The sequence below is a fragment of the Muscardinus avellanarius genome (genome assembly GCF_963383645.1).
Source record: "Muscardinus avellanarius genome assembly, chromosome: 9".
Taxonomy (NCBI): Eukaryota; Metazoa; Chordata; class Mammalia; order Rodentia; family Gliridae; genus Muscardinus; species Muscardinus avellanarius.
The window spans coordinates 69,589,709-69,617,555 of NC_137795.1; the positions used below are offsets into that span (position 1 = coordinate 69,589,709).

The 27,847-nt window shown below is 37.0% G+C and overlaps 1 protein-coding gene across 2 annotated transcripts in view; it reads left to right on the top strand.

Annotated features, from left to right (window-relative positions):
- The window catches only part of GLCCI1 (glucocorticoid induced 1), a gene marked incomplete at both ends in the record, with an annotated part of 89,680 nt that overhangs the window by 21,928 nt on the left and 39,905 nt on the right, over positions 1 to 27,847 (top strand). For both annotated transcript variants that reach the window (XM_080700884.1, XM_080700883.1), the window contains one exon: positions 17,247 to 17,398. In XM_080700884.1, the coding sequence (XP_080557010.1) occupies positions 17,247 to 17,398 (152 nt within the window). The remainder of the gene's footprint in view (positions 1 to 17,246; positions 17,399 to 27,847) is intronic.

The following is a 27,847-nucleotide window of genomic DNA, read 5'->3' on the forward strand; positions in this document are numbered from 1 at the left end:
TGGGGATGGAACCCAGAGGCATTCGACCTCTAAGCTATACCCCCTGCCTTATTTTTTATTTATTTTGAAACAGGGTCTTACTAAGTAGCTGAGGCTGTCTGTGAACCACAATCCTCTGGTCTCAGCCTCCCAAATGCTGGGAATACAAGCATGCGTCACCACACCTGGTTTTCTTCTTTTTCTTTTTTTCAATACAGTGGAATAGTCTGTCTCATTTTAGCAATTATTTTCAAATATATTAAGCACTTGAAAAGAAAATTTTGTAAAATAGTCTTCTGATTAAGAAATGTTTGTATTTTCTTTAGTAGACTTTTCCAGTTCTTGGTCCATTTTTTTGTTATAGTTGCTAATACTTTGTGATTATTTCTTTAATATTGGGGAAATTAATGGTTTTAGGTGTTTGGAATTCCTTTTCTTTCTTTCTTTCTTTCTCTCTTTCTGCTTATAGTACTGGGGATTGAGTCCAGGGGACTTCTACCTCAAAGCTATGTCCCCAGACATAGCTATTTTAATTTTTATTTGGAAACAGAATCTTACTAGGTTAATGAGGCTGTCCTCAAACCTACAATCCTCCTGTCTCAGACTTCCAGGTACTGGGATTACAAGCATTTGCCATCATGCCCAGCTGAAATTTCTTGTAATAGTTCATTGTGAATTTATAAAGCTCATGAACAACCTACTAATTACTCATTTGCCAGAGTTTCCACTAGTAGGAAAAAAAAAGAATTTAAAAATTTTGTTCACTGTCTTATTTGTCATATATGTAATTTTTTTGGTAGATCTATTTCAAATATCAGTTTCATTCTAATTTTTTTTTTTTTGTTCTTTCAGGGTTTCTTACTAGGCTTCTCATGACATCTTTCTGAAGTTTCTTTATGCAAAAGTATACTCTTGGGTTTTCTTTAAAAATCAACTGAAGGCCTCCTTCCAGATGTCTTATTTCAATCTGTATGTCATCTGACACAGTTTTAATTGGGTGAGCTACAACCTAGAGAATTAAACCTCGATGGCTGCTTGACTACATTTCTTTTTCTTGATGGATCTCAGGTTCTTCTGGATTGTGTCAGGTTTCATTTGGTCATTAAGTATGTTTGTTTCTCTTGTCAGCTTCTTGATTGGGTCTTTTCCAGATTCTTGCAGGGTAGCCATATAGTCTAGAAAACATTTCTGCATATTTTCTAGATAGTGTCTGGGGCAGGATTCCAGGTCTTCCAGGTCTGGTTGATTAGTGTTTTAGAATCTACTCACATCAAGAGATACTGTTTTTTTTTCTTTCTTATTTCACACAGTATATTCACATCTATTGTCTTTCTTGTCTCTTATCTGAAGTTCACTTGAATTTGGTGATTTTATTTTTATGACTGCTATAGTTTGATTGTGGTTTGTCCCTACCAAAAATTCATGGCTCCATTCCTCAGTGTGGCTGTGTTGGAAGGTGTGGCCTAGTGAAAAGTTTGGGATCACGAGGGCTCTGTTTTCTCATGATCAGATTAATGCTTTCTCACCAGAGTAAGGGAGTGAGTTCTTGCTCTTGTAGAACTAAATTAGTTATCAGGGTGGGTTTCGCTAAAGCTAGATTATTCTTGCTGCCTCTACAAATGCTTGATTGCCCTTCTGCCATTACAAACCTTGGGCACATGCTGGCACTAGGTTCTTGGATGTCCCAGCCTTCAGAACAAAATAAACCTCTTTATAAGTTACCCAGTCTCTAGTATTTTATCATAACAATAGAAATGGACTAAACCAGTGGCCCACGTATTTTGACTAATTTTTTCATCATTTTATGAGCCAAGGGAGAAATATCAATAAAGGCTGATGGCGAAGTGCCTAGAATATACTGACTTTAGAAAACTAAATCTACTAGTCTTATGGTTTTGGATATTTAATGCCCCCTGGAAGACTTTGTGTTTTGATGTTTAGAGGTAAAATAATTATGAAGGATCTCATCAGTGGATAAATTCATTGATGAATTAATGAATCATTTGAATGGTAATATAGACAGGGTGTGCTGGAGGAGGTAAGTCCCTGGAGGTATGGCTTTAGAGATTATATATGTTCCTTGCTCCCTGCCCTCTGCTCTTTCTCTCTGCTTACTATGGCCATGCCTGGAGCTCCCAGATGTGACCTGGTCTAACAAGGACTGAAACCTCCAGAATGTGAGCAGATAATCTTTTTCCTCTAAGTTGTGGTTGTCAGGTATTCTCACAACAGTGAGAAAGATGACTGAAACAAGTGATTGTATTAAATGATTATTCTTATTAATATTGTACATTCAACTAGGTAGAAGGACATACCAGTTTCCTTTCCACATTTTTTATTTCCTATTATCCAGTTCTTTTTTTAAATTTTATTTTGAAAATCATTCTCTGTAAGCTTGAGGCATGGAGAAAATTACTCAATGTTATTAGTGATAATAAATTTAAAGCTAATATCTTTTAAGATAATAGCTCCCAATACAGAAATACTAGAGTAAACCTATTAACAAAATAGAGCTTTAGCAAATTTATGCTTCTCCTCAGTTTACTAGTGGCAAAAAAATTCTTCACTTTTATTTATGGCTGTTCTTGATCTCAGCTAGAGTAGAAACTATATCATATCAGTATATTTTGAAGTTGGAGAAAAGCAACTTAATGATCTATATGCAGTCTTAAGTACATTTGCTATTTTTATTTTGATGATTGAATTACTAAATTAAGCATAAAAACTCATGGACTGTTAAAGATAATTGTCTTTAAAACTATGTACAAGCCAGGCGTGGTGGTGCATGCTTGTAATCCCCACGCTTGGGAGGTGGAGACAGGAGGATCTTGCAGGTTCGAAGCTAGTCTTGCTGGCTTAAGAGACCCTGTTTCCAAATAAAAATATAAAATAGGTCTGGGAGTGTAGCCTAGAGGTAGAAGGGTTTCCAGGAACCCCAGTACCACCAAAAAAACCTACCAAAAACAAAAACAAAAAAAACTATGTACAAGATATTGTAATATTTTCAGATTCAGGCCTAAACTCTATAATAATATTACTAAGATCTAAATTTTATTTTGCTTATATATTATATTAGCCTTTGATTTAATTTTGCTCTGACACTTTCATAGGAGAACTAAATATATTTTTTCAGATTGCCTTATATTTTTCAGTAAGCAACTTATATTATAGTTAACTCTTACTTGCATGCAATATGTCCTATTTGAGTGTATCTTTTTCAAAAGAAGCTGTATTGAACTTTGGTATTTTTTTAGTGTTTTTCAGCATTCTGCTTTTAAGTTTAATATTTAGGTTTTAAGGTTTTTATTGCCATTGTCAATGCTTAGCTTAGAAAATAACCTTTTGCAGGAGTTGACTGGGTGTTTAAATTTGTTAGATCTAGAAGTTGAGCTGCTAAATTGCAAATTTCGAAGAATTGGTTTACTTTTTTACAGTACAATATTTTCTTGAGTATGCCATCAAACTTGCACTGCTTCTAAACGGAATGAGTTATTGTCAAAAAAAAGGACTTTAGGTTTGAACATCTAGATCCTAAAGATCTAGTAGTACCAACACTCCAGATACTGGTTTTTAAGCTTTTTAAGTAGCATTCAAGTCACCTGAGATGCTTATTAAAGATTCATGTTTTCTTGGTCCCACTGCCAGAGTCTCAGATCACTGATGAGGAATTGGGCCTAGAAGTCAACATTTTTAACAAGTGCCTCATGCTTTGAGAAACATTGCTTTAAGATGTCAGTGGTTTCCAAACCTGATGCATCTGGTCTGGTTTGATGTAAATAATTATTAATTCTTGCTTCTGCCTTGTAACTACTTAATCAGAACCTCTAGAGTGGAGGCCCAGTAACTTGCATTTTTAATAAGATGCCTAGTAGTCCTTTTACCGGAAATGACATCTCAGGATCTCATCCTGAGATCTGTTGCATAGTCCACTTGTGAGCTGTTTGAGGGCCTTTTGTCTTTGTGTTCTAGGGTCTCATTTCTGGGTGAAATATTAGACAGCTGTTTCTATTACTTCTCAGATATGCCCTGATCTTGACATTGTAGGGCTTAATAAACATTGCTTATTTCTAAAAATATTCTTTAACATTTTTCTTATCAATACTAGGTAATTTGTACACATGTGCATATTATGAGACTTACTCTTCATATTGAACATTAGCAAAGTTAGCTTATAGACATGATTTTTTTTTTGGCTATGTTGACTCTCATGGTATAAAAACTTTTCACATACTTTAAGATCTTAAATTCAAGACAAAGTGTTTTTATGTATTTTGTACTGTTGGCTAATATTACTAGTGTAATAATTTATATAATTTTATTGGTGCATTGTAGTCATACATCACAATGGAATACAAGACTTGTGAGGATATACAAGCACACATCGTCCAGTTAGCCTTTATCCAATCCCCATCCCATTCCTTCTCCCTTCCTCGATCCCGTGCTTGATTGGTGATTAACTTTGATATATTTGTTTATGTACATCATGAGTTTTAAAGAGATTCCATCCTCCCCCATCTTATCCCCTCTGATTGGTAACCTTAATTGCTCCTGTATAAGGCCCTTTCTTCAACTAGATCTCCTCCTATTACCTATTTCTTCCTAGTTTTTGCATATTAGGGAAAGCATCTGGTTTTTTATTTTCTGTGATATTTCTCTGTGTATGCCTCATTGCAAGTTCTAATTCCACTCTTGAAGGCCTTGGCACTGGCCTGGCCACCCAGCAGACTCTGATCCTGGCCTTGCTGGCTCCAGCACCGGCCTTGCTTCATGGCAGGCCCCATCCCAGCCTCACTGGCCCCAGCACCAGCCTCACCCCTTGGCTGGCTCTGATCCCGGCCTCAGAGGCCCCAGCACCTGCCTTGCCTCATGGCAGGCTCCTATTCTGGCCTCACTGGCCCTGGCACCGGCCTCACCCCTCGGCAGGCTCTGATCCCAGCCTAGGAGGTCCCAGCACTGGCCTTGCCTCACAGCAGGCTCCAATCCCAGCCTCGCTGGTCCTGGCACCAACCTCACCCCTCAGCAGGCTCCGATCCTGGCCTCAGAGGCCCCAGCACCACCCTTGCCTCACAGCAGGCTCTGATCCCAGCCTCATTGGTCCTGGCACCAGCCTCACCCCTCTGCAGGCTCTGATCCCGGCCTCGGAGGCCCCAGCACCGGCCTTGCCTCATGGCAGGCTCTGATCCTGGTCTCACTGGTCCCAGCACCGGCTTAACCCCTCGGCTGGTTCCAATCCTGGCCTCGGAGGCCCCAGCACTGGCCTTGCCTCATGGGAGGCTCCGATCCTGGCCTCGCTGGCCCTGGCACCGGCCTCACTCCTCAGCAGGTTCCGATCCCAGCCTCAGACGCCCCAGAAACAGTCTTGCTTCATGGCAGGTTACGATCCTGGCCTCGATGGCCCTGGCACCGGCCTCACCCCTCAGCAGGTTCCAACCCCAGCCTCAGACGCCCCAGAAACAGTCTTGCCTCATGGCAGGTTACGATCTTGGCCTCGGTGGTCCTGGCATTGGCCTTGCCCCTTGGCAGGCTCCGATCCTGGCCTTGGACACCCCAGCACCAGCCTTGCCTCATGGAAGGCCCCAATCCTGGCCAGGCTGGCCCCGACACCAGCCTCACCCCTCAGAAGGCTCCAATCCCAGCCTTGGAGGCCTCTGCACCGGCCTTGCCTCATGGCATGCTCTGATCCCAGCCTCACTGGGCCCAGCACTGGCCTCACCCCTGGGCAGGCTCCGATCCTGGTCTTGTGGGCCCCAGCACTGGCGTTGTCTCATGGAAGACTCCGTTCCCAGCCTCGGTGGCCCTGGCACTGGCCTAACCCCTCGGCAGGCTCTGATTCCAGCCTCGGAGGCCCAAGCACTGGCCTTGCCTCACGTAGGCTCCGATCCTGGCCTTGCTTGCCCCGGCACTGGCCTCACCCCTCAGCAGGCTCCAATCCCGGTCTCGTGGGCCCCAGCACTGGCCTTGTCTCATGGAAGACTCCGCTCCTGGTCTCGGTGGCCCTGGGACTGGCCTAACCGCTCGGCAGGCTCTGATCCTGGCCTCAGAGGTTCAAGCACTGGTCTTGCTTCATGGTAGGCTCCGATCCCAGTCTCCCTGACCCTGGCATTGGCCTCACCCCTTGGCGGGCTCCAATTTTAGTCTCGGACAGAGGCCCCAGCACTGGCCTTGCCTCACGGAAGGCTCCAATCCCAGCCTCCCTGGCCCTGGCACCGGCCTATTCACCCAGCAGGCTCCTCTCCTGGCCTCAGAGTCCCTGGTACCGGCCTTGCTGTGCATCGGGTTCTGGTCTCTGTCACTATGAGCAGGTTGTCTACAGATGTTCCTTTTTTTTTTTTTTTTTTTTTCTTTCTTTCTTTCTTTCTTTCTTTCTTTCTTTCTTTCTTTCTTTCTTTCTTTCTTTCTTTCTTTCTTTGTTGTGGTACTGGGGTTCCTGGAAACCCCTCTACCTCTGGGCTATACTCCCGGAGTCCTGACTTTTTTTTTAATATCTATTCTTATTTGGAAACAGGGTCTATTAAGCCAGTGAGTCTGGCCTCGAAACAGCGGGATCCTCCTGTGTCCGCCTCCAAAGCGCTGGGATTACAAGCATGTGCCACCATGCCCGGCATTCTTCCATTTTTTTTTTCAATATGAGAAAGCAGAGCATGTCCTTTGCAAAAGCTGTCTTCCCTCCAAAGGCAGAGGTCCACAGCTTCACTTCGGAAAGCAGGCTCTGCTGTTCCATGTGCACCCTGGCCTCTCACTCTGTGCCGAAGAGCGCAGTGGCCATGAGGGCTGATGACTACCAGAACACGCAGAGTGTAGGCTCATCCCGGCTATGTGGGGCTCCCTCTGATACCCCCCAAACCCTTTTGCCACTTAGCATGTTGTCCAGTCTTCTCAAGCATGTGTGGCAGAAGCAGCCAGTCTACTTTTGGGGAAATTGAAAGCTCAAGGTTGACTGGGCTGGATCTGTCTGCCCCTTCAAAGTCTACCTTTGAGGCAATTTCTTCAGGAGATCAAGTTGGGTTGAATCAGATGTCTGTCTCTCCAAAATAATAGCCTCCACCTCTGCCGTGGGCACCGGGGCCGCCGCGCTATCGCTCCACTGGCGCCACCATGCGACCCCCTTCTGCCTGGTTCTCCACTGAGCTCCCTCCTCACATGACATGATGTTCAGAGTTCCTAAGCCTGTGTGGCAGGGGTAGTTCCCCTTCACAGAGATTTCTCCTCCCAAAAGTTCCAGGTTAATTGGATAGAGTCCATTTGCATCTCCTGAGTCCTGGCTGCCACTGCTGCCATCTTGGCCCCTCTCTAGTATTTCATTTATTTATTTTTTAAGAGGTTGTGAGATCGAGCACTCAGCAGCAATGAATTTTATCTCCCAAGAGCAGTGGCCCACAGCCTCACCGCGAAGAGCAGGATCAATTGTTCCGGGCGCACCGTGGCCCCCAGCACAGTATAGGAACACGGCGGCCAGGTGCACTGAGTTCCTGGGATGTGCGGCTGGGCTCTGCCTGGTTCCCTCCACCACACCAGGGTCATTTTTCTTATATGATGTTAAGAGTCCCTAGCATGCGTGGCTGAAGTGGTCTTTTCTCCAATCCCTTCTGGGATGATCCTCCAAAAATCACTTTTTTGTGTGTGGCTAGCGCCGTCATCTTGCTTCCAATTCTGCTGTTATCCACTCTCTCTTGAAGTGTTTCTTTAAGTTGTCCCAATCCGATACTAAACCAAAATCTGGTGTCCAGGGTTTCCCCGAGGAAAGTTTATCCTTATCGGCGACCGCGATCACCAGTGTGACCGTGGCTGCCGCCATCTTAACTGTCCATTCTAGTGCAATAATTTTTATATATAAGCTAGTTATTAATGACTTCTGTGTACTAAAGCACTAGAGAAATTAATACAATATTTAATTAAGCATTTTGCTGAACTATATAGCTTTCTACAACTAGGATTCTTTACACTTGTAGTCAGTGATAGTTTTAATAAAGTACAAAGCAAGTCTTGTCAATGCTTTTATGACAGCTGAGTTTCATAGAGTTATTGTTTAATAGTTGAAGGAACACAATCTTTTCAAAGGTTTAAGTTTTTTAAATTTTCTTTGGGCTTAGATATAGTTTGCATATGTAATTTATGTAAATGGAAAGCTTTGGATAATTGAGAGCTAAACACAAGGAACTGATCATTTTTATTTGCTTATACAGACTAATATATAGGGTATAATAAGGTTGTGGTGTGTTAAAGTCCATGAAAAGAATGTGAATGCTGTGTTTATTATATTGCTACATTGTGGAACTCAAAAATACTACATCTTCTTTACCACTTAGTTTAGTTTGGATGGTATGGTGGCTTGTACCTTCTAGAACTTTACCCTATAGCTAAAGTAGTTCTCAAAGTATCTACATTCTCTTAACTTTATTAACTTTCCTTTGGAGATTAGCCTCTTAAAACATTTTATTTTTAATCTGAAATTGCACTAAAATAAAAATTATTGGTAACAAATTAATTAATTTGACATACATTAGATTGGCAATTAGATTTTCAGCAATTTTTGTCTGTTAGAACTCTGGTTTGCTGTTAAGATTTGGAACTCTATCCCAGCCTGGCTTCCTTTTTTAGCCTATTTTATAATTTCTACTTTAACATAGACTTTCTCATTGGTTGCTAGAGACAAAGAATTATTTTGTATAATCTTCTGTAGGTAACCCAGAAGAGCCTCAGGCTTACTATCTGCTGCTGCCATGGGGCTTTCTATTCAGGGAGATAGGGGAGAGAAAGTATAGCCAGTTAATGAATGGAATGCAGAGACCTTTTTAGAGACCTAGATGAATAGTCATTTTCTGGCACTAACATTCATGGTAGTGCTGGGATTTAGAAAAGGGTCATCCACTGTTTTATAATAGGTCTGATTTTTTTAAGTTGTCATGATTTAATTGCTGATTTTATAGTTATTCTGTGTTGTATCCTCAAATATCTAAGGAGCCTTTGTTAGCAACAGGACTGCTACATGGTGTGCTAAACTCTCATTATTCTGTGAGAATTTCACTTGTTAATTTTTTTTTTATGTTTTAGTAAAACTTTATTTACAAAAGCAGACAAAGGACTAATGTAACCCACAGGCCTTTGTCTACCAGACTCTGGTTTATTCTGTTCTGATGCCCCAACATAGAAGTGCATTGGAAACTCTTTTAAAGAAAGCAGGAGGATTGTGACATTGTAGGCGCGCGCACACACACACACACACACACACACACACACACACACATACACACACGCAGTGTTGCCCAACATAAAGATGAGTGACAGTTTATAAGAAAGATCATTAAATTGAGATCCCTAACATAGGTCATAGGACCTAGGCTGAGAGTTTACATCTGCCACTCCTATGTTTTGAATCCTCTCCCCCCTCAACAAAAGGGTGTTTTGGAAGTTTACTCCCCGATGCAGCTGTGTTGAGAGGTGACTTGTTAAATTTGTTACCCCACTTTTTAATTTTTTCCCTCTTTCTTGCCTCCTGCCTGCCAGTATTGTTTGGTTGGCTTCCTGTCTTTCTTTGATGTGCATATGTCATACATATATTGGTTTATATTATAGTTGAATTATATATACATACCCCAATCCTCTCCCCTTTCTGAGCCAGAATGTAAACTCCTTAAAGATAGAAGAGTCTGAAATTTATTTTGTAATACCCCTTGGTACATGGAATAGTGTTTCCAAATAGTAGACATCCAGCAAGTTTTCTTTGCCTGGTTCTACCACTTATAAAGGCTTAAGTAATAATTTGTAGTTGTTTGGTTGATTTTATTTTATTCTTTATATGTATATAACTGAACATTTATTGATTTTATTAAGTTATTCAAGCTATTGTAAAGTAATCCAAAGATTGTTTTACTATACTAATATATTCTTTTTAATAAGTTGTCTTCTTGACACTTGGATTAAGATACTTTTGTTCTGATTAGTAGAGAAATTATGCGTGCTTAATTCAAAAGATAGGTTAGCCTATAATCACATCTGTAATAATAGAGTAACTTTCACTCTTGAAGGTATAAATGACAGAGTCAGTATTGAATTTCTTTAGTGCACTAAAATGTAAAGCCTGAAATAGTGATAAACAATGCCACAAACCAAATAAAAATTTGAGGGCATCTAGGCTTAGATGTTGAAGCAGTCAAAAACTAACTCATTCACATTATAGTTTAGATAATATGAAGAAGTTAGTATGTTGAAACAGAATTGCAGTTTATGACCTTAGACTTTTGACAAGTCTAAGGTGCTAGAAGTATTTGATAAATGGGGTTGTTGTAGATAATATCTTGCAGGAATACTGTCATTGTTAGTTTTTAAAGTGATTCTGAATTTTTACTCTTTAAATAATTTACAAGGAAATATCTTAAGGACCACATCTTTGAAATTTTTGTGGCATAAGGAATAGTGAGAATCTTTTAAGGTGTGTTTGAAATATAGCCTTTCAGGTACAGTCATGCATTGCTTAACAGGGACACATTTTAAGAAATACTTTATTAAGTGATTAGGCAATTTCATTCTTTGTGAACATCACAGAATATACTGTAGATAAATGTAGATGTTACAGATTAATAATTTGTCATGGCCTCTTGATAACAGCCAAGAGACAAGATAATCACAAGATGTATAAGGCTGCTGACATGATATGGCACACTGTTATATAATGACCGCCAAAGTAATGAAGCACAGTATAGTAAATACATAAACCAGTAAGAGTAGGTTATTATCATTATCAAGCATATTATATGTGCTGTGCTTTTATTCGACTGGCTCTGCAATAAGGTTACACCAGCATCAGTACACACATGCACATCATATTGCAGTACTATGTTAGGATGGCTAAGAAGTCATTAGGCAATAGGAATTTTTCAGCTTTATTATAATTATATTGGACCACTATCATATATGCAGTCCATCATTGACTGAAAAGTTATGTGACACCCAACTGTATATTTTCCTCATATACTTTAATTTTTTTAAATGATGAGTGATGGAGTGAATTTTGTAACAAGATGTGGATACTCTGTTCTCCTATCTTATTTTTTCTTCTTTAGTTGTTTTCTATTAGTAATAATATGTAGAACTTGTATATACATCTTTATACGATTAAGGATTGGGATTATAGTTATAGAATTAGACAAAGCTAAATGGCCAATCTACAGATTGAATTTAGTCCTCAATTTCAGGTCTTATGCTAGAAGTCTTCACACTGAAGTAAGAACATCCACCTGAAGCAAACGATTTCCCTATTTTTATTTATTTCATACATATAAGTTTGCTTTCTCTGTTCTATAATACAGTACTATATTAGTAATATCATACATATCCAATTTATAAATAACTACACATGATGCTGCCTGACTGCATATTTGCCAATAGGAATATTTAATCAAAATAACTTAAAGACCATAGTTCTAACAATGTAGGTCACTAATCATAGAGAGTGAACACTCAGGGGAACACATCATCTTTTTAAAATAAAGGTCAAGAAATTTAAAATATAGTACAAGAAAAAGTAGTAAATATAGATTAGAATGTTATACAGACTGAGGGGCTCCTTTATAGATTGCTCAGATATTTAACTTATCATAATATATAAAAATTATCTTCATTGTCTACCAAATTAAGTATAGGCACAAATTTTTCAGATTATAATGGCTTTTCACTTTCAGTTATAGCTGTCCTTTATATAGGTCTTTTTTTATCGTTAATGGGCAATTGCTGTAAATGTTGGCTTTCAAGGACAATTTATGTTTGTCTTTTTCTTCTTAGTGGAAGGGATAAAGTAACTTTAAAATAAATTAAATTATAAGTGGGTTATATGGGACATGTTGATTTTATTTCCTAAAACTCCTAAAATTAGTAGGTATTGATTTTATAACCAGAAAAAAATTTAAAAGAATAGAAATACTTCCTAGTAGTAGAAATAAAGACAGTTTACGTAAATAAGAAGAGGAGGTAAGGAGTAGTAGGAAGAAGAAAGAACAAACTATAAAACAGAAAACAAAGAGAAAAAATAGGGAAAATTGCATAACAAGCTAAATCACATGTGTTATAACAAATATACCCGAGATAAAAGTCACCTCCTTATGCAATAAAAAATTTAGCAAAACTATAATTAATAATATATACAGGGCTAGGTGTGGTGGTGTATGTTTGTAATCCTAGTACTTGGGAGGCTAAGACAGGAGGATCAAGAGTCCTCGGCTAGCCTCAGCTACTGAGTAAGGCCCTCTGCAACTTAGACCCTGTTTCAAAATAAAGAATAAAAAATTAGGTTGGGGGTGTAGCTAGGATGTAGAATGACTCTGGGTTCAGTCTTCAGTAGTGCAACACACACACACACACACACACACACACACACACACACACACGAGAGAGAGAGAGAGAGAGAGAGAGAGAGAGAGAATAATTTGAAGAACTTGAAAATGAAAGAATAGGCATATGAGGCAAATTATAGCCTCATATGCAAAAGGGAATCATAATACTCTTGACAAAATTTAAAAAGTAAAAATGGAATGGATTATGACAGCAAAGCATGTAATCCTTAATGATCTCATCAAGAACCTATATGTACTAAATTATGAAGAACTAAGGTATAAATGTTAAAATTTTTCATGATATAAGGAACTTTTAGAACTCAGTAAAATATTTTTGTTAGCATTATGTCAGGCTCATAGTTCTATATTGTTTTTATTCAATTCAGTTGATATATAAGATAAAAAACTATATATTCTGAAGGCAAAATGAATATTCTCTATTACTCATGAAATATTTATGAAAAATGACCATATTTTTATCACAAAGAAAATTTAAGGTGATTCAGAAGATAAGAAATAGGTCATAATAAATTTTTTGCCTTAAGTACAATAAAATTAAAACTAATAAAGATGAGAAATTTGGTAATTTTCAGCTTTTCATTAGTCTTGGGTTAGTGAAGAAATCAGAGTTTGCAGTTCTAAGATTGTCTAGATAATATAATCAGAGTATACTGCATTTTATTTTGTTTTTCTGATAAACTGATTTTGTATTCTAGTCTCAATAAACACCTTAGCAAGGACCTCATAAACTTACTGAGACCTTGTTTCCAAATGAAAAAAAAAAAAAATAGAGCTGAGGATGTAGCTCGTGGAGGTAGAATGCTCCTAGATTCAATCCCCAGTACCACAAGAAAAAAAAGGAAACTATTTTCTGACACTCTATAGTATACAAAACATTTTGTCTCATATGAGATAGAACTCTAATAAATAAGACTGAGCCTTAGGAATTTGTAACCCATTGGACTTTATGCATTTTAGAGTAAATTTTAGTAGTAAATTATTTGAGATGGATGTTTGCAAAATCCTCTATAGTTTCTTTTTTTTATTTTTTTAATTTATTTTTTTATTTTTAATTGGTGCACTGTATTCATACATCATAGTGGGATACATACTTTTGTAGACATACATGCACACATTGCCCAGTCAGCCCCCACCCGATCCCCACCCCATTCTCTCCCTATCCCTCCCTCCCATGCTTGGCTTAGTGATTGACATCTAGTATTATAGCAATTTATCAAAAATTAAAAATGATAATCTCACATAACAGTTTCATTTGTCTGATACCAAGCTTTTGATGACTTAAAGATAACATTTCAATATTTCTTTTTGCTTTCTTTCTTACCAGAGAATCTATTTTTTAGGTGAAACTATCATATATTTATATATTTATTTTTCAGAAAAAAAATCAATCCTAATATGGAATATGGACTCTAGATACCCAAAACGATCTTGAAAAAGAACAAAGCTAGAAGATGTATATTTTCTGATTTCAAACCATATAAAGCTACAATAATTGAAACAGTGTAGTACTATTCTAAAGGCAGATATATAAACCATTGGAGTTAAATAAAATCCTAGAGCTAAATTCTTCCCTATATTGTCAAGTTATTTTTGACAAGGTTTCCACGAACATTTGGTGGTGGAAACAATAATCTTTTAACTAAATATTGTTGAAAAATAATAATTACATGGAAAAGAATAAAATTGGACCCTTACCTAATCCCATATACAAATATTAACTCAAAATAGATAAAAGACCTAAATATAAATCTTAAGACTATAAACTTTTAGGAGAAAATCTGGGTCATAAAACCTCACAACATTGAAATTGGCAGTGATTTCTTGGTTATGATTTCAATGGCACAGGCAACAGAAGAGTATACAAACTCCCTAAAAATAAAAAACATATTGTATATCCAAAGACAATGTAAACAGAGTTAACAGTTACTAATAGAATGGGATAAAATATTTCCAAATGCTATATCTGAAGGTATATTAATATTCCAACTAGAAATCCTAAAAATTAACAACAATAAAGGCAAACAATACCCTTTAGAGATAGGTAAAAGACTAACATAAATAATGAATCTCCACAGATAACTAATCTTATTTGTCTGTTGGATGGAAAATCTTGTTTCTCTAGTTCTGATGTTTGTTACCTATTTCTTCTTTGTAGTTAATCTCTTTGAGTATTTTCTCTAGTGCTGGTTTTGAAGACATAAATTCCTTCAGTCTCTGTTTGTCATGGAAGCTTCTCATTTCTCCATCTAATTTGATAGAAAGTTTTGCTGGGTAGGAAATTTTTGACTGGAAGTTGTTTTCTTTCAAAATTGGGAATATGTTACTCCAAGCCCTTCTGGCTCTCATGACTTGGTTTGGGAAGTCTGGAGTGATTCTAATTGGTTTGCCTCTGAATGTCACTTGGCCCTTTGCTTTTGTTGCCTTTAAGATTCTCTGCTTGGCTTCCACATTGGTCATTTTGACAATTATGTGGCGTGGGGATCCTCTTCTCCGATCCTGTCTAAAGGGAGTTCTATAAGTTTCCTGGACCTGCGTATCGACCTCTTGCTCTATGTCTGTAAAATTTTCTGCTATTACTTCCTTGAAGAGATTGTTGATCCCTTTGGTTTCACTTTCTTTTCCCTTCTCTATTCCAATTATTCTTAGGTTAGCTCTCTTAAAATGGGCCCATATTTCTTCAATATCAGATTCCTGCTGTCGGATATTTTTTCCTAGATTAGAAACTATGCATTCATTTTTGGAATGATCATCTTCTAAGAGCGAGATTCTGTTCTCCATGTGTTCTAATCGGTTGTTTGTGCTTTGAATTGAGGCCTTTACTTCATTAATTGCATCCTTTATCTCTTTTTGGCTCTCTCTGAGTTCTTTTCGAAGCACCTCTATTATTTCTACAGTTATTTTCCTGATTTGATCTTCTAGAAATCTCTGATTTTCTGTTTTATCGGGTTCTGATGTTGTGGGGTTGTGAGCATTCATTGCTCCAGTATTATTCCTCTTTCCCATGATTTCGGAAGTTTGTGCCTTCTCTGGGTTCTTCCCTTGGGTCACTATGACTTCACTTAAGGTGCTCTGGATCTCGAGTCAGTAGTATCTCAGACCCCACTACTCCTTTACTGGATTGTATCACAGAGTCTCCGACCCAGAGGATAGAGGCTGCTTTAGACTGTGGGGGGTGCCAGGTTGCACGTTCTCCTATGGTGTGATATCACTGCCACCGCCCCTCTCCCACTGGGTCAAGTCCCAGTGAGTACAGTACTGGGATTTCTCCGCTGTGGCCCACAATTTGACTCACTGTTCTTGAGTACGCAGATGTAGCTTTACTGAATTCGGTGAGTTTGGTGCTGTTGCCGCCTGTGGCAATATGGCGCCGCTGCTACGCCCTCGGCTATGGGGCTGGTGTTTTTTTTTTCTTGGTTTTTATTTCCACTCTGAATCCCTGCAGCGTGTGCTGAGCTCAGCCACTGGGAACTTTAGATGCCCTCTGCGCCGAGAAATCCCGCCTGGCTGTTCCGCAGCGGCTCCCCTCGGCTTGCTGTGACCATCCCGTGAATTCGCCGGTGCGCTGACAGTATGGCGCTGCTGCCGCGTCCTCGGGCGTGAAGCCGTGTCCTCGGGCGTGAGGATCTCCTCTGTGGCTCTGTTCTCAGTCCGCTTTCTCTCTGGAGCCTGGTGATTTTTTTGTTTCTCTGGTGATGTTGTTTTCTGGCTTTGAAAGGCGCTGATTTTGTGGTAATGGAGATTTGTTGTTAGCGGGGCTCTTAAGCCCCGCTTTTCTCGGTCGCCATCTTCCCAGAAGTCGTCCCTCTATAGTTTCTTTATAGACCTGGTGTTCAGTTTGATAATTTTAATTTTTAACAGAGGTAATTACAGTGCCTATATGGCAAAGATAAATAGATTCGTAGAATAGGTTAATTTAACTATATAGACTATTCTGCAATCTTGGTTTGTTTTTACTTCCGTCCCCCATTAGTAGTCCTGACTCATCAGACATATTAATTCCTTTATGCTTTAAATGATTCATCTAAAAATGAGGTTGAATGAAAATTCAAAGTTTTTGTTATTGTATATTGTATTTTGTATATTTATACATGTCATTATTGGTGAATGAATTTAAATAAATATCAAATATCAATCCCTTTTATCAGTATTAGGGTCTGAAATTATACTCTGGTGAGGGAGAGACAAACTTAAGGTACCATGAAAGCAGAGGAGAGTGGGTATATTTGAAGTGGAGGGAGGGAGAGGAATGGGTATTGGGAAGCTTTCACAGAAGCAGTGTGACATCTAAACTGGTCTTGAAGATCAATAAGAGTTTGTCAAATGAACAAAAAAGGAAAGAATTTTAGGCTTAGGAAATAGAAGGGATAGAAACAGTGTATGTACATCTTACTTTTGGAAAAATCTAAGTCATTCATCTGACAGCATGGACTTATGGGCTACTCAGCAAGATATCAAACATTGAGACATATGGGAACCAAATTGTAAAAGCCTTTTATGTAATGTTAAAGAATATGAATTTAATGACAGTAACTATGAAAATAATTCTTAGCAGAGGTAGAGGATGACACTTAGGAGTTAGTTGAAATGGATGCAAAGATAACAATTAGGCAACTGGCAGTTCATAAGATATGATGGAGTCTTAATTAAAGTAATGACAATAGAGATTTTCTTTACAGGTCTCTAAAATGGGTGGGCTTGAGAGGGAATGTGGAAGCCCTGAGAGTACATGCAAGCTTTCTTACATATTTTTCTTGGGAGAGGATCAAAAAATATCATTATCAGATCATACAGAGCAGTTATTAGGGTATGTCTGAGTGTGTGTGGGGGGGAGGAGGGAATTGATTGGATGACATTTATAATCTGAAGTTTAAATAATTTTAAAATTTAATATCTAATCTATTTTTTTTTTACTTTTTATAGTGGACAGGCCAAAATCTCAGCAAGTTCGAACCTGTAGTACAATAAGGCGAACCTCCTCTTTAGATACGATAACAGGACCTTACCTCACAGGACAGTGGCCACGGGATCCTCATGTTCACTACCCTTCATGCATGAAAGATAAAGCTACCCAGGTAAAATACGCAAGTCAAAACCAGCATTATTACCTTTCAGTTCTGTTTTGATCACACTAAGGAAAATGGAATTTAATAACATTTTCTGAATTTGAAATGTATCCTATCACAAAAGAAATCTATGACTTTAAAAAATACTCTAGTACTTTTTTGTCATCTGCATTTTAGATGTTTTTGAATTAACATTTAACAAATAACATATCAATCAATCTTACATGGTTTTGGAAATGTATGTTGTAGTTTTAAGAATTACTTTCCACTAGCAATTAAAATAATGACTAGTAGCCATATTATAAATATAAGCTTTTGATTTCTTCCTCTTATGTCAGAAAAAATCAACCTAAAATATCTTTGTTCATAATTTTGAGTTCTCGACACATGTTCATTTGCATTTATGACATTACAAAGAGTATTAAAAATATAAGAGGTAGTATAATGAACTTAAAGAACCTGCAGCATAGTTAAAAAGATGAAATATCATTTTATAAAAAGTGATAATAAAAATAGTGTGTAAGTAGATATTGGATAAAAGGTAAATGTGAACGCATTCAAAAGTAGAACATTGTGGGCTTTATAGGTTAAAAAATAGAAGGGTTACAGTTTCATGTTCAAAGAAATTGGAAAAGAGAAAAGGGGAAGAATTTGGGATATTATTTATGAAAACACTTCTGCTTGATTTTTGTCATTTTATTAGGCAAGATGGAAACCATGAAATTAGCTGCTCCTTTATCATCTATTAGATCAGTTCTGCCTTTGTTATGTCTTATGTTGCTAGTCATTTGCTTTCCTTTTTCTTTTAGTGAGGAAAGGATAGATTGGATATGAAAAGCATTGGAATTCTCCAGTAGAAAGAATTAGCAAAAATCTAAAGATTTGGGCCTACACATTTAGAGAGAGACCTAGGCAAAGGTAACTGAGAACCATTTTTCTAAAGGCATTGGATTCACAAATGTGGTAAAGTATAGATAAAGAGGATGAAGAAAGTAAGTCAAGTGACCAAGAACTTAGTTTTTGGGAAGGCACACAGAGCAGAGAGAGAACTAATTTATTTTTCTAGGAGCAACAAGAAGAAAAAAGAAGTTAAAATGTTTATTAACTATGTACCATGTAGTGTTTGTTTTGTAACCTATGTTTCATTTAATTCTCAAAAGAATATTGCAACATTACTCAGATGGATAAGCAGAAACTCAGAGAAGTTAAGTGACTTACCTGGTATGTAAAGTTAGAAAAGTATTGAAACAAGATTTCTAACACAGGTTATTTTTGTCTCATCTAGTACAATGACAGGCACTGTACTAAAAATGGTAGCTATCTTTTTAGGTTACAGAAATAAATAAAACATTATAAAACCTTTTATTGAATGTATGTTTCATGCTGACACCATCTAGAAACACTTTAAGATTTTTATTTTTAGAAAAAAACAGGGGATGGGGTGGGCATAAAAGGCTGGAAGAAAAACTGTCTAGTGTGGTCTTAGAAGTCAAAGGAGAAAACTGGTCTAAGAAAGGAAATGTTGATGGAATACTGAAGAGAGGTTATGGAGAATAAGGCTGAGTTAGGGATTAAGGGTATGGAGAATGAAGTATTAATGATATGATGGTGTAAGAAACCCACATATTTGGGAGTTAGGAAGAGAGTAACATGGAGGTAGAGAAAAAGCATAATGATGGGTTTCTTATGTATGCCTTTTTATCTGTGCAGTGGCAATGAAACCTGCCTCGTGATAGTGGCACAATTAAATAGGATATTTTAAAAATAAACATGGCAAGTGCTAAACACAGATTATCTACATTTAATAGAGGTATATGGGCCCACTTGGGTCATTTGAAGGGTCTGTACCAAATATAAAAACCTCAGTATCCTGTATGGGGTAGGAATAAAATGGGAAAGGAAGGGAAGGGAGCCAGGGGAAAGCCTACCAAGTGATGTATGCATGCCTTTCACTGTCACTGTGAGATACATTATGATGTGAGATGGTAATGTACCAATGAAAGTAGAAAAAAGGATAAAATATAAAAACATATCACCTGTGTATAAACTTATATTTTATCTCCTGCTTTAACAGATAAATCATATAGATGTAAAAAGTAAAGTTCAAACTAAGAATTCTAAGATTTCATGCTTATATGCCAGACTGTATCCCCACGAGCAAAGCCTATCCCTCCCTCTGATCCTAAACCCCATTCTTTTCCTGTGCCATACTCTATTCTATACTGTGTATGGTGTGTATGTGTGTGTGTGTGGGGGGTGTTACTGAGGGTTGAACTCAGGGGTGTTCTATCTCCTAACTATACCCCTAGTCCTATCTTAACTTTTTATTTCAAAATAGGGTCTCACTGAGCTTTTAAGGGCATTGATAGGTTACTAAGGCTTACCTCGAACCTGCAATACTTCTATCTAGCCTCTCAAATACTGAAATTATAGGCATGCACCACCATGCCCAGCTCTATTCTATACTTTGAGGTGGCTTTACACATGTGCTTGAACACCCTCCCCCCAGTTCTCACAATCAAGTTTCATCCATACCGACTCAAGAAGAGAGACCTAGGGAAAAGGTCATTGTAGACCTTGGAAGTCAGACTTCTGCTGTTTGGGCAAGGAATTCTTGGTTCTTAAAATAGATTGAGAATATATACAGTCTGCGGTGGGACATTGGTTCATGGTGTGCATGTCCTTTAGCCCCTTGGGGTGAAGAAGGGAATAACGTATTGTAGACCTTGGGAGTCATACTTCTGTTGTTTGGGCAGGGAATTCTTGGTTCTTAAAATAGATTGAGAAAAGCCGGGCGTGGTGGTGCACGCTTGTAATCCCAGCATTTGGGAGGCTGAGACCAGAGGATCATGGTTCGTGGACAGCCTCAGCTACTTAATGAGGCCCTCTGCAACTTAGTGAGACCCTGTTTCAAAATAAAGAATAAAAAAAAATAGGGGAGGGGGTGTAGCTTGGAGGTCAAATGCTCCTGGTTTCATCCCCAAACCCACAAAACAAAAGAAAAAATAGATTGAGAATATATATAATCTATGGTGGTACATTGGTTCATGGCGTGCATGTCATTTGGCCCCTTGTAGTAAAGAAGAGCAAAGTACTTCAACTTAAATATGCCCCCCATCCATCACTAGTTACTAGTTACTAGAGATTAAACCCAGGGGTGCTCAGCCACCTAGCTGTATCCTCAGTCCTTTTTTAAAAAATTTATATTGAAACATCTCCATAAGTTGCTAAGGCTGGCCTTGGACTTGCAATCCTCCTGTCTCAGCCTCCCAAGTGCTGCAATTTTAAGTGTATGCCACTGTGTCCAACTATATTTTATTTTAACTTAGTTACTGTGGTACTAGGGATTAAACCCAGTGTCTCATGCATATCAGCCAAGCACTGTACTACTGAGCTCTATCACCTACTCTATTTCCCTCAAAATATTAAGGTCCAGGAAAGGGGCCTGCATCTAAGTATGGGTAGTTCATTTTAGAAACCTGTCATTGAAAGGAAGATAAAATATGCCTACTTTTCAGATGAGAAACCTGAGGCTTAGAAAAATTAAGTAGTTTGTATGTGGTTACATAAAGAGTTAAGTATAGAGATGTGTACTCAGACTGTGTTGATTCCAAGCTTTTTTGCCTTTTCCTAGCAGTCCACTGACTCTCATCACAACCAGTAATCTGTAAGTACTTAATCTGGTGCTTGCTTCACAAACATAAGAAATGTTCTTTTACCAAGCATCTATTAGTTTCATTGATTCAGCAGACAAACATGAGATGGGTTTTATGGCCATATCCATTTCTCCTGGATTAAATCTTGAACTCTTGGGGAAGGAAAGTAGTTTTGATTTATTTGGTAGAAGAGAGATGTTATATTCACCTTGGTACAGATATTAAATACCTGGTAAAAGTATCTCTAGTATCTTCTTACTTTCATATTTCTTTTCAACCACTTTATTGAGGAGTAGAGATAAAATTTTTAATATTAAGTAAAATTGTATACATTTATGTGTACAACATGTGTTGATATATGTATATGCTGTGAAATGACTAAGTCAAGATATATAACATATACATTACTGTGTGTATGTGTGTATAGAATACTTAAAATCTATTCCTTAACAGTCTTCAAATATAGTCATATATTGCTTAACAGTGAGGATATACTCTGAGAGAAACATTGTTAGGTGATTCCATCATTGTACAAATACCTTAGAGTTCACTTACACAAACTGAGATGATATAGACCAGTCTTTAAATGTGATGTCTTGATGTGCTACATATGCTGCTGTTGACGTAGCATGGTGTATACTGTTTTACAGTTAATATTTTTTAATAAGTGGATGGAAGAGCACACTTTAAAATAATGACAAAAGTATAGTAAATATATGAGTAGTCATTATCATTTTTAAGTATTATGTGCTGTATGTAATTACATGTACTATATGTTTTTATACAATTGGAAGCATAGTGAGTTTTTCTTCACCAGAATCACCATAAACTCCTGAGTAAATGTATTATGCTATAATGTTAAGCGGGCTCTGGGCCTGGTGTGGTGGCACATGCTTGTAATCCTAAAGGCTAGAACAGGAGGGTTGAAGGCTTGAGGCCAGCCATCAAAACTTAAGGAGGCCTTCTGCAGTTTAGTGAAACCTTGTTTCAAAATAAAAAATAGGGCTGGGAGTATAGTTTGAAGTTAGAATGCCCCAGGGTTCTATCCCCAGTAATACACCCACACAAAAAGAGACTCTGACTAGGTGATAGGATTTTTATCAGTTCCATTATAATCTTATGGAGTCCCCATTGTATATGTATTTTAGATCACTAACCAAAATGTTATGTGATGCATGACTGCAGGCAGTATGCCATTATTATTATCCTTAGTCATTATGTTGTATAATAGATCGTTTTAGGTTTTTCCTCTTTATTGGATTTTGTGTCGTTTGACTCTGTCTTCTCAAATCCCTTCCCTCAACCTTTGGGACTACAATTTTACTTTTTATCTATGAGTTAAACATATAACTGGGTAGAGGTTTAGGTTATCGGTATGAATGTGTTAATCAAAATTTATTCTGTATACTTGTACATATTACCATATAACTCTTAAGTTTAAAAATATAGAATATAAATAAAACCACCAAACTCTAAGATGTTTTAGTTGAACTGTATTGCTGACTGTAAACTATCTTACTTTGAAATGAGATTGATGAATGAATAAATATGTGATGAAGCAAATATAAAAAATATTATGTAGAGATACAAGTGCTGCTAGGAACCAAATCTAGGGTTTTGCACATGCTAGGCAAGTGTTTACCACTAAGCCACACTCCTAGTTTTTTAATTATTGTTTGAATTTTTTAAAGAAAATTGTTTTTTAAAAAATCAGAACCCATGGAATTAACATACAGAAGCTTTAGTTCTTTTTCTGTAAACTAAAGTTAATACCTGATCGGCACAGTTACACATTCATTCTTAGATAAAAATATATGGATTCACATTTTGTAAGGCCACTGAAGAAATGGATTGTTTCTTTCTTACTAGAATAATTTGTGTAACTTACTAGACAGAAAAACTAGAAACCATATGTACAACTCAGAGTTACTTCATTACTATAGTTTAGTACTTTCATAGTTTAGTACTTTCATTACTTCATTTCTTTTTTTGGAGGGGTTGGATTGAACTGAGGGGTGTTCTACCAAAAGTTGCATCCCAGCCCTTTTTATGTTTCATGTTGAAACAGGGTCCCACTAATTTATTTCATGCTATCCTTGAACCTGTGATTCTCTTGTCTCACTTTCCCAAGTACTGGGGTTACAGGTGTGCACCATCACACCCAGCTAGTACAACATTTTTTAAACAAATTCATTATTAGTTTTAAAATTTAGCTTGCATTTGAGATTACTATAATCAGACAGTAGTATTTTCTCACCCTTTTTTCCTATAGTTCGAAGTATAATCTCTGAACAAATCTTAATTTTTAAAGTGTTTTTTTTTAATAAAGTGGTTAAATGATAGTCTATATAGCAATAAAAAAAAGTTTCCTTTGATTTCCCAGGTGTAGTAGTGATTAGGACTGTTGACAAATGTTGGCAATATTGGCATTCTCTCCTTGACACATAGTAGGATGATACTTCTTTGTGCACTTGAAGTTAGGTGTGGCCATGTGGCCTTCTTTGGGAAAAAGCTTTAAAGTGCTGGTGCATTTCCTCTGTCAAAGGGAAGTAACAGTGTTCATCCCTACTGTTAGGTACATCTGGCTCACTGAGTAACAGTGACAACTATAGCCATCTTACCCATTCATATGATGAGTGGAAAGTTAACCTTTGTAGTTTTAAGCCATTGGAATGTGTAAATTGAGTGGTTAGTATCATATAATCTAGCCTTTGTTGACTAATATGTATTGTATAACTCTTGTAACAAATTTTTGTAGGCCTTTTGGAGGCTCATGTTATTTTTAATAAAAACTTCAAAAGATTCAATGCAGACATAAAGTCTTTATTAAAATAGAATGAAAGAAAAATGTACTAGAAATGAGTTTTTTTCCTACAGAGTTTTGACACTCACAAGAGTAATTTTCTTAATCTTATTTGAACTTCTTAAAAACAAATCTTACAGTTTATTGTCCTGTTCCACCTTTAAGTTTTATATGATTTTTTTCTTGTACAGTTCTAAGCAGTTTTCTGTGGGAGTAGTACATTTGAACCAGATTGTGGAACAGATTGCTGCTACCTCAGCCTCAGCAAGTGGACTCTGGTGAAATGTTCATTAAACTAGAAAACTTGATGATTTTACTCTTCTCTAGCTGGTTCCAGTGAAACTAGGCTGTGTGAAGCTGAACATATTGAATCTTAACAGGAGAAAGCATTACTACTACCACCTTTAAAAAAAAAAAAAAGCTTGAAATTTTTTTTTTTTTTTTTTTTTTTTTTTTACTTTTTTGTGATACTGAGGATGGACCCAGGGGCATTCAACCTCTGAACTACACCCCAACACTATTTTTTATTCTTTATTTTGAAACAGGGTCTCACTGAGTTCAAAGGGCCTCATTAAGTAGCTGAGTCTGTCCATGAACTCTGATCCTCCTGTCTCAGCCTCCCAAATGTTGGGATTACAAGTGTGCGCCACCACGCCTGGCTTGAAAATGATGTAAACTTATGTTCTAATAAAAGGATGAATTTATTTATTTATTTTCACATGTAACTTGGAAAAGAAAAAGTCACTTGCCTAAACACAGAATTTCCATTTTAGACATATCCCCACCCCCAACCCAAATCAGCAGCCTATTATAGTATCTTGTGAAATTCTTGTGTAGGGATTCTTGGTGATATATTTACAGACTTCCCATAATTGTCTCAGGATATTTTTAATTCAACTAAGTAAAAAGATGTAAAACTATTTTAGGTTATGTATTCATAGATTTTATTTAATTTTGTTTTAAAAATAATACCTTTTGGTGGTAAAATAAGTCATGAATAATGGCTATTGAGTACCTGAGTCAGATCCTTAAATAATCACTATTAAGAGATTTGGGGGGAGTGCACAAATTCTTGAAAATTTTCTCTGCCTGTAGAAATAAATTCTTTAAGCATATACACAGAGATGGAATCATCCCTTATATTCTCTCTCACTGGCTTTTTGATAGGAATCCCTCTTCATCATAACATAGAAAATCCCTACCTCATTTTCTTTTTTTTCTATTTTGATTTAAGTTGTGGGAAACATACATAACATAAAAAGTTATCATGCTAGCCATTTGTAACTATACATTATGTGAATTAGTTAATTAATTTTTGGTGCTGTGGATTGAACCCAGGGGCATTCTACTTTTCTACCTCTGAGCTATGCCCTTAGCCCTATTTTATTTTTTATTCAGAAACAGAGTCTTGCTAAGTTTATCCAAGACTCACTGAATTGCTGAGGCTAAAATCTATGACCTTGATTTCTCAGTCTCCCAAGTACTAGGATTACAGGTGTGCACCACCACAACCATTTCCATTCTGGAGTTTTAAGTACATTTACATTGTTGTATAACCATCACCACCATCTAACTGTAATACTTTTTCATCTTTCCAGATTAAATTTTGAATTCATTATACATTAGCTCCCCATCCTTTCCTCCCCACAGCTCCTAGTAACCACAATTCTACTTTATGTCTCTATGAATTAAACTACTTTCAAGCCAGGCGTGGTGGTGCACACTTGTAATCCCCACGCTTGGGAGGCGGAGACAGGAGGATCGCGCTGGTTCAAAGTCAGCCTCGCTGGCTTAAGAGACCCTGTTTCCAAATTAAAAAAAAAATAGAAAATAGGTCTGGGAGTGTAGCCCGGAGGTAAAAGGGTTTCCAGGAACCCCAGTACCACCAAAAAAAAAAAAATACTTTTAGTATTTGTCTTATGTCTGCCCTATTTCATGGTGTAACATACTTCAGAATTTAAGAATTAAGGCTGAACAGTATTCCATTATTTGTACATACATTTTGTTTACCCATTTCTGGGTGGACATTTGGGTTATTGCTACTTTTTGGCAATTGTGAATCATGCTTCTATCAATATTTGTGTATAAGTATATTGATACTCCTTATCAGATATTTAATTTGCAAATAATTTTCTCCCTTTCTATGGTCCTTTCATTCTTTTGATAATTTTCTAGTTTTTAATCTTTATAAAGTAAAATTTACTTTTATTTTTATTGGCTTTTTTCAGTGATATATTAAAAAATCACTTTTGAATACAGTGTAATGAAGCTTTCCCCTAGTGTTTCTCTTAAGATTTTTGTAGTTTGGGGTTTTTTTTTGGGGGGGGGGTCTGGGGTGGAACCCAGGGGCATTCGACCTCTGAGCTACACCTCTTACCCTATTTTTCATTTTTTCATTTTGAAACAGGGTCTCACTAAGTTGCGGAGGGCCTCTCACGAAGTAGCCAAGGCTGTCCACAAACCGTGATCCTCTGGTCTCAGCCTCCTGAATGCTGGGATTAAAAGCGTGCGCCACCACGCCTGGCTAGTTTTGGCTTTTAGGTTTAGGTCTTTGATCCATTTGAGTTAATTTTTGTGATGGTATAAAGTAGGGTCCACTTTCATTCTATTGGTTGTAGATACCTAGTTTTTCAGTACTTTTTCCTTTGTTGTCCTTTTTCCATTGAATAACCTTGATGCCTTTGTAAAAAGCCATATACGTGAGGATTTGTTTTATGTGAGTTAGTTATAAATGTGAGGATTTATTTGCTTCTTGGTTCTCTTATATTCCACTGAATAGTATAGACTGAAATTTGCTATCAAGCATGTATACTTTACATACATCAAGCAAATATGCAAATTTTGCTAATGATTTGTTTTAATCAGGAGTGAATTATTTACATGGGAAATACCACTTCATCACTGAATTTTTTTGTTTTGACTCAACCTATAATATGGTGAATTTCATTAATAAGATTATTTAATATTTGGTTCATGGTTACATCTCTGAAAAAATGCTATTTGTTTAGAGATTTAAAAATTCTATAAAGTGGCAGGGTGTTAATATTCATTTAATATTTAGAAATGAGACCTAATTTTTTTTTCTTTTTCATGATGTATCCTAAGGTTGGTGTTTGTACTTGCCTTATAAGAAAATTTTTGCAAGATTTTCTTCCCCTGTACTCTAGTATGGTATAAATAATATCTAAGTTATCTGTCCCTTGGGTCTGTAAAGATTTTATCTATAAAACTTACTAGCCTACTATAAGTTTGGATTGTAGGCCTTGAGAAAATCTAAAATCTAAAATTTTTTCCATAGCTCTTGGTCTTTTTTTTTTTTTTTTTTTTGGTGGTACTAGAGGTGGAACCCAGAGGCTTTCTACCTCTGGGCTATACTCCCAGACCTTTTATATATATATATATATATATTTTTTTTTTTTGAAACAGGGTCTCTCTAAGTTTCTGAAAGCCTCACTAAGTAGCCGAGGCTGGCTTCGAACCCATGCGATCCTCCTGTCTCAACCTCCCAAGCGTGGGGATTACAAGTGTGTGCCACTATGCCCGGCACAGAGAGAGATTTCAAAACTTGTATTATTTGAGCCAGGCACAAGCAGAGGATTGGTCAAGCCCAAGAGTTTGTTTGTGACCACCCTGGACAATATAGTAAGACCTTATCTAAAAAACAAAAAAAAAACTTGTGTTCTATTATGATGTGAGATTATAATACACTAATAAAAGCATATTAAATTAAATAAAATGGGATGGCTAGATCTTAAATGCAATTCTTGTAAACTTAAACTTCCCTTTTTCTAGATGTTTTTCTTCAGCATTTTATTACTTTAAATTTTCAAAATGTAAGCTATGAAATATTAATATACCAAAAAGTATATAAAGTAGCATTTTAATCTATTTTTTCTTAAGATTGTTAAGTTTCACTGTAGGGAGTTTTATGATCCTACTTAATCAGCCAGCATCTTTCCCTATGAATGTTTTTAAGAAACAGATCCAGAATAAGTACTT